Source organism: Sprattus sprattus, assembly GCF_963457725.1.
Source record: "Sprattus sprattus genome assembly, chromosome: 4".
NCBI lineage: Eukaryota > Metazoa > Chordata > Actinopteri > Clupeiformes > Clupeidae > Sprattus > Sprattus sprattus.
In genome coordinates this window covers 40,786,718-40,798,719 of record NC_137923.1, presented here as the reverse complement: position 1 = coordinate 40,798,719, position 12,002 = coordinate 40,786,718, and the positions used below count along the sequence as shown (strand labels likewise).

The 12,002-nt window shown below is 42.5% G+C and overlaps 1 protein-coding gene across 1 annotated transcript; it reads left to right on the top strand.

The window, feature by feature from the left end:
• Window positions 1–8,675: 8,675 nt before the first annotated feature.
• Window positions 8,676–11,466, top strand: irx1b (iroquois homeobox 1b; the record flags this gene model as incomplete). Its single annotated transcript, XM_080836397.1, has 4 exons — window positions 8,676–8,921; window positions 9,720–10,722; window positions 10,874–10,946; window positions 11,158–11,466. The coding sequence occupies 4 exons, from the start codon at window positions 8,676–8,678 to the stop codon at window positions 11,201–11,203; spliced, it is 1,368 nt and encodes a 455-aa protein (XP_080692523.1). The 3' UTR covers window positions 11,204–11,466.
• Window positions 11,467–12,002: the final 536 nt, after the last annotated feature.

Genomic DNA, 12,002 nt, shown 5'->3' with positions numbered 1-12,002 from the left:
ACACACGCTGAGGCTTTAGGCACTGTAACTGAGATTTTGTTATCTTTAGCCAATTGTGCTAAACACACACACACACACACACACACACACACACATGCTAAGGCCTTAACCACTGTAACTGAGAGTTTGTTATCTTTAGCCAATTGTGCTAAACACACACACACACAGTAGAATTAATATAATGGGGGGAGCCACTACAAACATCATTATCTGCTTTAAGCAACACACAGTTGCTAACTGCTTTGTCAATTTACTCATCATGAGGCCGTTCCCGTTACCTTAGTTTTTAATGATCCCTGAATACCACAGGAGATCCCTCAAACCAGATGGCAGTAACACAGAGAAACAATGAATTTAAATGAAAATAAAAACGTAAAGCTTTGCTTCACCTATCTATATAATGCCAGCCTGTGCTTTTTGAACATAATTTTAATACTATACCATCTTTGTTATTAATGTTATTGTCATTATGTATTCTATATCATTTGCATACAATATCCTAAATATGAATGTGGTGCAATATCACAGGATTGAGATGTCACTGATGTTTCTGAGGAAATACCTCTCCACTTCTCAGTCAAGCTGTGGTCACGTTAAAAAAAATGATGGTACCCACTGAAATCACAAGGTGAGGTGTGAGACCAATAATGTTCTCTCTGTCTTCTGTTGTTGTTGTATCAGTCCAGCCGTTCTAAAGTATGCCCCCTTGGCATGTGTTATTACTGTAATAATACACGGCCCTTCTTGGGTGGGATATGTGGCGCTAACGGCCAGGGAGAATTTCCTCAATGAGTGGCGGGGTTTTCGCAGGAAGTTTTGAGAACTTTAGGGAAGGAAACAGAAACATCTGACTTGAAGGCCCTCTCACAAAAAAAAGAACGGCCAACATTCTTCCCGATATTACACCGTCAAGCCCACTTCCTGCAATATGCTGACAATCTGCCCGCTCCTCTGAAAAGACTATTTCCTTTTCCACTTCAAACATGTCCCAAGATAAAACAGGGGAGTGCTGCCTCCTCTCCTTCTAACTCCTCCACTTGTTGGGCCACTTCAGCATCTCTCATTGTTTTTAATCCTGAGCTAAATTCAAACCAGCTAGCTTTGATCTGAGAAAGCTAAGGTGGTGAAGCTACACAGGGCTTCTATGAGGGATCAGCAGCTCTACTCAGCGAGTCCTTCTGCTGTGATTTGGGTAGCTAATACCTTATTAAGTCCTAAAGCAGACAATGGCCTCAGTAGTGGTAATTGATAGCATTGACTCAATGGGGGTAGGTGGTGGAAGGTAACCTCTGTAAGGGATACCCTCTTTATCCCTCTCCATATGGAGAGCTTAGTCCTTTGGGAGACCGCCATGATCCCTGAGGTTGAGAAGACTTGATCTCTGTACTTTCTGTGAGATGAGAGGGGATGAGGTGGACAAAGAATCAAGGGGCATGATGAAAGCTAGTGAAGACAGTTGAGACAGATACTATACAAAAAGACCCTCAAAAATGATATATATATATGGCACAGCCAATATGTCTGTGAAGTAAAGACTGTGTATCTTAATTGAGTCTAGGCAGGGAATTTAAGTTCTATGTGTCAGCGAAACGTGCTAACTCGCCAATGAATCCAGTTAAGGCAAGCAGCGACTGACTTAAGGTCGAAGTGCTTAAGGATATTGAGTTTCTGTGACCAGTGTTGGGCTCGTGGGTCTCCTTGAGGGCTTCTTTTGAACTATCCCTCGACCCCCTGCCCCCCCCCCACACACACACACACACACATCTCAGCCCCCCAACATCCCCCAATCTTAATTCATTGTGTTAACCCAAAGGGACCCCCCACCAAAGTCACTGAGCACAACAAAGAACCGGGCAGGGCCCAAAACAGCACAGCACTGCAATCAGGAGGGGCTTGAAAGTCATGCTAATCGCTAACTATGCCTGATGAGCATTAAAGTGGCTAGTAGCAAAACAAAAGGGTAAATAATCTGCGAAGCATAATCAGATCAACCGCTTTTTTTCTCTTTTCAGAAGGACACTGCTGAAGAGCTTTTCATTGTCTTGTATTTGAGGTGGGAGGCTGAATTTGTGTATTTGGTCAGCAATCATGTCAAACACCTGTTTTAATTCTCAAACTCTCCGGGGAAGGATGGGGGCTGGATCACCAATAACATTACGAATTAACTCTGGCTAAAATGGAAATACATGACGGAGAAACTCTTGGTCGACTACGAAGGAGCTGTTGCTGTTGTTGCATTAATCCAAAAGGAACTGACCTCTGGTTAAGAGTTCACATTATCAGAAGATCTGCCTCTTGGTGATGCCCTCTTTTCATAACAGATGATTACATGTAAACTCTTGCCCATCAGTTAATAGCTGGGAGGACATTTGTTTTGCATTCAGAGTATTTACCCTCTGGGTAAGAAGCCTGAAAAGCTCACTATCCTCCGCTACCAACTGAGGAACACATATGTGATACCAAATGGTATGCGTTTATGAAAATGCTCCTCCTGTTACCGCCAGCCTCACCTGCAATTTGCGCTCAATATACTGTATATTCCAAAGGTCTTAAATTAAGCATTCTTTTTCATTTCAAAGCCATGGGAGAGAGCTAATCCATCTGCTTAATATCAAAGATTTCCACTTATCTTAATCCTTATCCTCGGGATCTCTTTCATCTTGTGTCTTGCTGTCCTTCTCTCACTCTTGAACAAAAGTGGGGAAACTAAGCCGTGATGGACTAATTAAATGCCACACTCATTAACACCAGTCTTTTAACAGCCACACAGACACACACACACACGCACACACACAAACTCCAAGAGGTCACCCTTGGTTATCTGTCAATTACTCTACGACTGCAGGTCATTGCTGCTCGCATGAATAAGCATTAGAGAGAGCCAGCATGTGTTCAGCCTACCAACCATATAGCAATCGCGAGTAAAACATAACACTGTAAATTTGTAAGGGTAATCCAAGGTCCAAAAGGATCTGTTAAATTTCTGCCTCTGACTCTAACAATTCCTGACAAAACCTCAAGTGGAAATAATGACACCTTCCACCCTAAATGTTTATTATCATTGAAATCAACTAGCACTTAGCTAACAGACGAACCTTGAAAGACTGGTAATAAAGTGAGGTAATTAAGGACAGAGCAGTGCTAATAGCATTATAATGCTCCATTTTCCTACAATGTCCAGACCAAACTGGCAAACTATCAGACATTTTGTTGTGAATTCAAAGTCCTCAGATGATGTCTTTTTTAATTAGGGAAGTGTGCATTTACACACGGAAAGGAGCAACGACAACTTGTGAAATAGACATCCTGAGACAAATGAGATTAGATGGAAACTGTGTTTGTTTTCATGATGGCTCCCTATCAGATGGATCAGAGCGTTTCACACTGATAAGAAGAGGAGCTGACTGTAGTACTGCAGATTAGGATAAAAAGAGACAGAAATGGAGCAAAGATTAAAGCGGTTGGGTAAAAGTGTGTGTGTGTGTGTGTGTGTGTGTGTGTGTGTGTGTGTGTGTGTGTGTGTGTGTGTGTGTGTTCGTGTGTGTGTGTGTCTGTGTGTGTGTTGGTGTTTGTTACTGGTCTACTCACGAGGGAGTGTGAAAATGTGATGCTAATAGAAAAACTTAAAAGCTATCAGTGACGTCAGCCAATCGCAACCAGGGAGGCTAGCCATGTGACCACGTTGAAGAACTGACTGGGTGTATTTGGAAGTGCATCCCAGTGGGAGGGAGGTGTTGGCAGATAGTATTCCTCCCACCCCAGCAGTCAGTTAATGAGCCACACACAAGATGCAGTTCGAGCCAACACACACTCACATACACATGGAGAGAGAGAGAGAGAGTAATGGATGGAGGGGGGAGGGGGAGAGAGAGGTAGGGCAGGTGAGAGACAGAGGTAATCTATCCCCACTATACCTGGATACTTGAAGGGCCCCGGGGGTAGCACAATAAGGACAGTGATGAGATTCCAATCACATGCCAAAACAGCAAGGAATGGAAATAAATTTAAACTCACGCAACAGCTAACGTGTATAGGTCTGTCTGCATAGAATAAGCTGTGAAATATATACGCACACGTACATGCACACACACACACACACACACACACACACACACACACAAAATACAAACGCTCACACACACAGACACTGACACAAGGAGTCATTAATTCATCACATTCAATAGCTCATTATAGGAGGAGGCAATGTTTGGCCAACAGTGTCACAAAGGTCAGGCAGTGCGAGAGAGCTGGGAGAGATGAAGAGCTTCACTGTGTGAGGGCCTCCGGAGGGGTGGGTGGGAGGTGGTGAAGGTGGTGGAGGGGTGTGGGGTGAGAAGTGGGTTGGGGGCTGAAGGGGATGGGAGGAGAGGGGTTGTGGGGAGGGGGCACGCCGGGACTCATGGGAATTGGAGTCCTGCCCTCAGCTAATGGACTGCAAAATGAGCCCCGCCGGTCCCCTGTGCTGTCACTTCAGACAGCCAGGCAGATGGGGACGGAGTGAGAGGTGACTCTCCGAGGGCCTGGGCCGTGTTATTAAAACCATGCTGCGAGGGGATGTGACCCACAACCCACAATTACAGATACAGACCCTCGCGCTCTGCTCAGCAGCCAGCAACCACACACACACACACACACATATGGAGAGAGAGAGAGAGAGAGAGAGAGAGACTGTGAGGAGAGGGGTGCCACCTAACACCTTCTGGTTAGCTGGGAAGTGAACACTGGTGATTGTTAAATACACTTGTGACAGGCTTGCCACAATATGGGCTGCTAATACGCAGATGTCTGAGGGAGAAAGAGGGCTCTGATTTAACCTCAGCATGGCTAGCCTGATTAAATAGGTTTATACAAAAGGTTTATAAAAAATACACATATGAGGCAAAGCTCAAGCTCCGAATATTATGGCGTGGCTTGTTTTGATAAAAAATATTTATATATTTATTATTTACCTGCAAAAATATTACTGAACATTAGCAACACATGCGTAGGCAAAGTAACACATTTTGCTATGTAACAATTTCACATTGCAATATCATTGCCTCTCAACCAAACTGATGCCAGACTATTGGAGTTATTGAGTTATTGAGTTTGTATGTTCGGCATGTTCATTCACAAACTCAACCACCACAAACATTTGATTTACCTGATTGCTGCAGTCCAGGTGTACTGAAGTCAAATATCCCAATCCTTGGGGCAAATGTCAGAATGACAACACTAGCTCTAGAAGTGATTGCATTGTGTATAAAAAGCAATACTTTTGTAGTAAAATGTCAGTTTAAACTATAATGTTAATAAATCCTCTGGCAGATTATCCTAATGGATACTGTTGGAGCACCTAAAGGCAGTGAATTTCATGTCCGTAGGCTGGCTGAGAGGGATATGAGGACAGAGTGGACTTGGTAGTCTTGCCAGGGACCCGTTGAAAGGCCCACGTTCTCACACACACACACACACACAGAGACACAGGGAGAGAGAGAGAGAGAGAGAGAGAGAGACATAGTTGCACCTCTCTTGAATACACAAGTGGACTCGCTCTTGGATATTAAGTTGAATCGGCGTCGCTCAAAGCTATTTCCAAAGCCCGTTTCCCCTCTTCCAGACGAGATAAGTCGGAGGAATTTATTAACAGTACATATTTCCACAGAGACTCTATGGAAATCATGTCTACAAAAAGATGGCGGGGGAGAGGACTAAATTATCCCATCAGCAGGGAAACGTCGAGCGGTTTTCCTAAGTGTCTGTCGCAAAGGTGGCTCTAAACTGTGACTGACAAACACACCAAGCGTGGTTGACGGACAGGCTATGCCAGGAGAAGAATGACTCTTTTAACATATTTCATGTTGGGGTTTAGCCAGATGGGCTTCCTCTGCCATTGCTGAGCAGCGTCGTTTTAAAATGCCACACAAATTGGCCGTTTGCTCTTCTGTGGGCAGATAGCCTACACACACTCACATAGTGAGTATGAGAGTGAGAAGCATATCCTATATAAAGCATTATTAAAATTCTATGCGGGAGGTAGTGATGGGAAGTTCGGATCATTTTACCGACTCGAATCTTTGAATCTCGTTCAGTAAAATGAACGAATCTTTTTTCGAGTCACTCGTTCATTTTAACGGGGGGGGGGGGGGGGGGGGTGCTACTCAACATTTTTAAATTTTATATATACGTATCATATTTTCATGGAGGTTACTACATGTAAACCAGCAGATACTAATTCCTGCATTCAAATAATATTATATGAACGTTTGGATGAAATGGTCATTTATTATCACATAAGCATTTAATGATCACGGCAAACAATTACGCTGCACTGAACTGTAAGTAAAGTTTTAAAAAGTTAAAATAACTAAACCTGTAATTATTTCTTGTGAACGAATATCATTCACGTCTTACTAACCATAGACACTCGGAAGTGAACTAGGTTAATAAGTCCTTTCTGTTTCCTCTTCTGAGCCTATGCAGGTTACGTGAAAAAATATCCAGAGCCCAGTCAAAATGAACGAAACATTTCGGTTTTCTCTAGCTTCCCATGCTGAGCCTATGCAGATCACGTGAAAAATGATCCAAATACTTGTATCCGGCAGATGACCTAATCGTTCACCTCCCGACCGTCTTTGGATCAACGTTTCGTTCATCTGCCGGATATCGTTCAATGATTCGTTCTTTTGCCGGATATCAGTCTTTCGTTCAATGATTCGTTCTTTCGCCAACCGTGTCTTTGGATCTATGATTCGTTCATCTGCCGGATATGGGTATTTCGTTCAATGATTCGTTCTTTTGCCGGATCGTTCAATGATTCGTTCTTTTGCCGGATCGTTCAATGTTTCGTTCTTTTGCCAAACGTGTCTGTTTCGTTCAATGATTCGTTCTTTTGACAACCGTGTCTTTGGATCTATGATTCGTTCATCTGCCGGATATGGATCGTTGGATCCTTTTCCACGTGACCTGCATAGGCTCAGTACAGTCAGCTAGAGGAAACAGAAATGATTCGTTCTTTTTCCGACTGGGTCTCTTGGATACGGGTCTTTGGATCATTTTTACGTGACCTGCATTCAACAAATCATTTCTGTTTCCTTGGCTTAGCCAATGCAACAGTCCCAGTTGTCCCGATGCGCGGTCATGAACGAGAAAAAGAACGAATCTTTTTTTGAGAGGACTCGTTACTCTCGAGTCGTTGTAAGGATTCGTTCAAAATGAACGAATCGTTCACGAACGACACATCACTAGCGGGAGGGGAACCTTTTTTTTTTCAAATCGCCTTTGCCAAAATGAGGGCTAACCGCGGTAATTAAATCATTAAATCCCTCTCTACGCATCGCAGGACACGGAGAGAATTAACTAACCACCCCGCCAAACTCATTTGCTACTCGAGCATGAAATTATGACTTTTTTGGATAAATAATTACAAAGCTAACATCTGATAGCGTGGAGTACCCAGGGGGAGGATTAGCAAAGACAGGGGTGTTAGCCCTCATTACCAGCTTGAGATGAGAGGACGGGAGAGAGAATATACTGGGACGGAGAGATAGGCTGTGATTTTAATTGCAGGTTTCTCTGGTTGGCTGCTTATCACAACCTCTCAGAGGGATCAAATGGCTCGACAGAAAGAGGCATTTCATTAACCTGTCGCCTTATCACGGGACAACCTGTATGATGCTAATGGGCAAATTACCATAAACGGGATCGTCTGTTTCCCTGTTGGATGTTATTGAGTCCCTCTTTTTTTTCTTAACGAAGTAACTGTGTGTGTGTGTGTGTGTGTGTGTGTGTGTGTGTGAGAGAGAGAGATAGAGAGAGAGTTTGAGTGTAAAGATGATGACACAATACTCTGCACTTCTGTCATCAATTTACATACTGAAATTGTTTTCCCTTATATTGCCCCTATTTGCGCAAAACTGTCATGAGAATCTTCACATTGTGTATAATTTAATATCCTCGAAATGCGTAAATGAACTCTACAGCTTGGTTTAAAAATTCGAGGTAATCAACCCATGCTGATTCAATATTCATTAATGATTTGTGAAGGAGAGCCTCTCCCAAAACCATAACCTACCAAGTGATACTCACTAATGCTTACATAGGAAATATTTTCAGATGATGTGGACATATCTAGTGTTTTCACGCAGACATTGAACTAATTCATCATTAAATTGAAGAAGAAATTAAACTGAATGGAAGGAATGTTATTTAATATACGTGATGCTTAAATTTAAAAACATTGTGCATAGACATATGAGTCGTTTGTCAATTACCCACAACCAAACTTTTGCCCCCCGAAAATAAACACTTAAATAGCCCATAATCACCTCTCACTCCTCCCTCCTTATCCTTTCCCAAACACACACACACACCGAGAGAGAGAGAGAGAGAGAGAGAGAGCGAGAGAGCGAGAGATAGATAGAGAGAGAGAGAGAGAGAGAAAGACAGCTCCGACCAATGCACTAATCGTATGCTCCCGATAAAGGAGGGGCCTCGCGCTTAAGTAGCATGCCAATCAAACCGTCAACTTCAAATTGTGAGGAGTCCTGAGGGTAGTCACATCACTTGGCGCTCAACTGCCGCTTGGAGTGTATCCTTGGGACACCCGTGAACGGAGAAGTCTGCAGTGATTTTGACATCTTACTAATCTTACTGGAGCTTTTTTTTTCTTCCGAGTGGCTTGACTGAAATTGGACATGTCTTTTTCGCAGCTGGGCTACCCCCAGTTTTTAAGCGCCTCCCCAGAGGCTTACGGAGGAGAGAGAACGGGGGTTTTGTCTGCATCGACCCGAGAAGGGGGCTCTGAGAGCGGTGGAAATCCTTCTGGAGGAGCGCCGGCAGTCACACCGATGTTGGGCATGTATGCAAGCCCGTGGACTGCACAAAACTATAGTGCATTCCTCCCCTATAACAGCGCCGAACTGGCCCTACTGTCCCAAATGGTAAGAAGATTAACATGTCATTGCCATAGTTTTACGCGTTCAATAGTCCAGGTAAAATAACAGTAAATCCGGAAAAGACCGAAAGTTGTAAATAATGCACCCGAAAAAAAGCTTTAGGATCTTTACATTTTTAATCTGCGCATAGGCCTTTAATGACAGCAATTGAGCCACCATCTTTTATTATGATAGTCAGTATGATGGTATGTTGCACAAACGTTGGAAACGTTGAATACATTTAAAATATTATCGTGAGATAGATCCAGTATTTTGGGTTGTACTATGGGACACTTCAAACAGCTTACCATGTTGTATATTGTAAAAGATTAAGATGTCTGTTGGTGCTTATCGTCTGAGTTAATTATGTGACCTGTGGCTATGAGGCAAAACTAGACTAAATACCCTAAAAGCGTGTTTCCTTTTAATAAGAGTAATTTAAGTTGTGCACTTGAATCTAACATATTTTATGGATATTTTACTATCAGTTTACAATTGTGATTTTATCCTGATAACTGTAATTTTTTGCTTAATGTGACACCCCTAAAATGAAAATGTCGACAATATCTCTCATGGAAAGAGCTAACCTAAAATGAAGGGGAAGCATTCGTTGTGAAAATAGAGTGTGTAATATAATTAATATTATTTATTATGTTTTATAAATTATTGCAACTTCCCCTGCTTATTTTGAACTTTGGGCTCATCTGTTCTGACTTTTACAAGGCTAAATTAAATAATACTCCAAACTTGTTGAGGGCCTAAATTATTCAGATCATTCACAAACTTTTTTCTTTATGCTTTCAGGGTTCCCAGTATGAACTGAAGGATTCTCCGGGTGCCCATCCCTCGGGCTTCGTGCATACGGCCCCCGGGTTTTACCCGTACGGTCAGTACCAATACGGCGACCCGTCCCGGGCGAAGAGTGCCACCCGGGAGACTACAAGCACACTGAAAGCATGGCTGCAGGAGCACAAAAAGAACCCTTATCCCACCAAGGGCGAGAAGATCATGCTGGCCATCATCACCAAGATGACCCTTACCCAAGTGTCCACCTGGTTCGCCAACGCGCGTAGACGACTCAAAAAGGAGAACAAGGTCACGTGGGGACGCAGCGCGGAGGACCGTGACGGCAGGATATTTGACAGTGACATTGAGGAGGATCATGACAAGAATGAGGACGACGAAGAAATTGATTTGGAAAGCATCGACGTCGTCAAAACCGACGAAAATAACGAGGAGGAAGGGAATCTGGAAGTGTCCCTCGACAAGCCAAGTGCTGGTGAACATGTCAATGAGGAAAATATGGAACCAAAACGGACTTTACCTCTTCCCGAGCTCAAGGGTGTGAATGATTCGGTTGCTATTAATAAAGAACCACAAGTTGTCAAAAACGTTCCTGCACTTTCTCCCGATGGCCCGGGATGCCAACGGCCCTCAAACACTAAGCCAAAAATATGGTCTTTGGCGGAGACGGCGACTAGCCCTGACAACTGTCAGAAAGTAGGTGCGCTCACGTCCCCCGTAGGCCTGCGAACCTCTCTGCAGTCTCACCACCCAGCGTTTCTCCCGACTCACGGAATATACACTTGCCAGATCGGAAAACTCCATAACTGGGCGGCAAGTGCCGCTTTTCTAAGCGCAAACTCCCTAATGAACGTCAGGTCACTTCTGGGTGTCAATCAAAGCAGTCACAACTACAGCCACAGTCCCGTGGCGCACACCAAGAGGTCACCGTCTCCGGCTGGGCATTCAGGCCCAGAGGGAGACAGCGATAATTCGTCGGACGGCTTCAGCCCTCAACGTCATGGTACATGTCAAATACATTTGATTTAATATATTTTTTTGCAAAATGATTTTTACAACGTCATTAAGAACCTGTCATAGTTGTTTTGTCTCCTTGGTAATTAGATTTGAATGCCAATTAATTCTAATTTTATATTTGTATTGTGCCTTTATAGACCAGGAAAACGTCCAGAGGATCGAGCCACGGACACCAGTACTGAGATCACCATTCCCACAAATGCATGACAGGTAATATCTTCATGCTCATCAATTATGTTTCACAAGGTTTTGCAACATTGTTTGATAATGGCTAAAGTAACAAATCTGGTTTAAAAAAAATGCTATGTTATGTTACATTTTGACAATATAAAGGAATTACGTCTATTTTTAGAAGTTTCCAGAAAAAAAGACACCGATGATTTGACCTAACAATTATTTTCTCAAAATTTTCTTTCACCAGGTCTCACCACGAAGCAACACAGCGGGTTTTGAAGACCATTTCCTGAGCAGCGTGGGGGGGAATTAAATTATTTAATAAGAAATCAAGATCAAGTTAGCCTATATGTCATATAACAGTGTCCTAGAAAATATACTGATCCCATAACATATCACACCATGATTTCAATTCATGTTTGCTTTCGCGTTTATCTTGTAGCCATGTTGTTTTTTCACTATTACTTTATGGAGAACTATTTGTAAAAACAGAAAATTTGTGAAAAGATTATATTTTGTGTAATAAAGAAAATGAGATATTGGGTCATTTCTCTTAGATTTTGTTGATATTGTCTTTATTTCTTTTTTTCTGTGAAAATGCATCATTATGATACAAAATTTAAGTATCATTCAAATATGTAGCCTATATTATTAGCCTATAGTTTTTAGGGGCCAGACAAGTAGGCTAAAGTAATTAATAAGACAATGCATGCGTTTTTATGGCTCATATGCTGAATACATCAGAATTCGTAAAATACTACTTCTTAAAGCCCTATTGTATTGACAGTTAATGTGTCGCATATTTAAAAAATCTGATCAACGATATTCCCATCGTTTAGTGTAACGAATTGCAGTAGTTTTTATTAAGAGACAACAGCGACCTCTATCTGTTAAAAAAACGTATTTCTCTGCAACATGTCTGCCACAGGTTTGATGCAAGCATATTTATATATTATTGTATCTTCTTTCGGACTTTAAGGTTCACGCTTAATTTTTAAACGATATTGAAATTCAAGTTATCGTCTGAAAGGGTTATAGAAAGGGTGGTGTGGAGGGGACTGGTAGCCTACACACAGTTTTATTTAGAATACA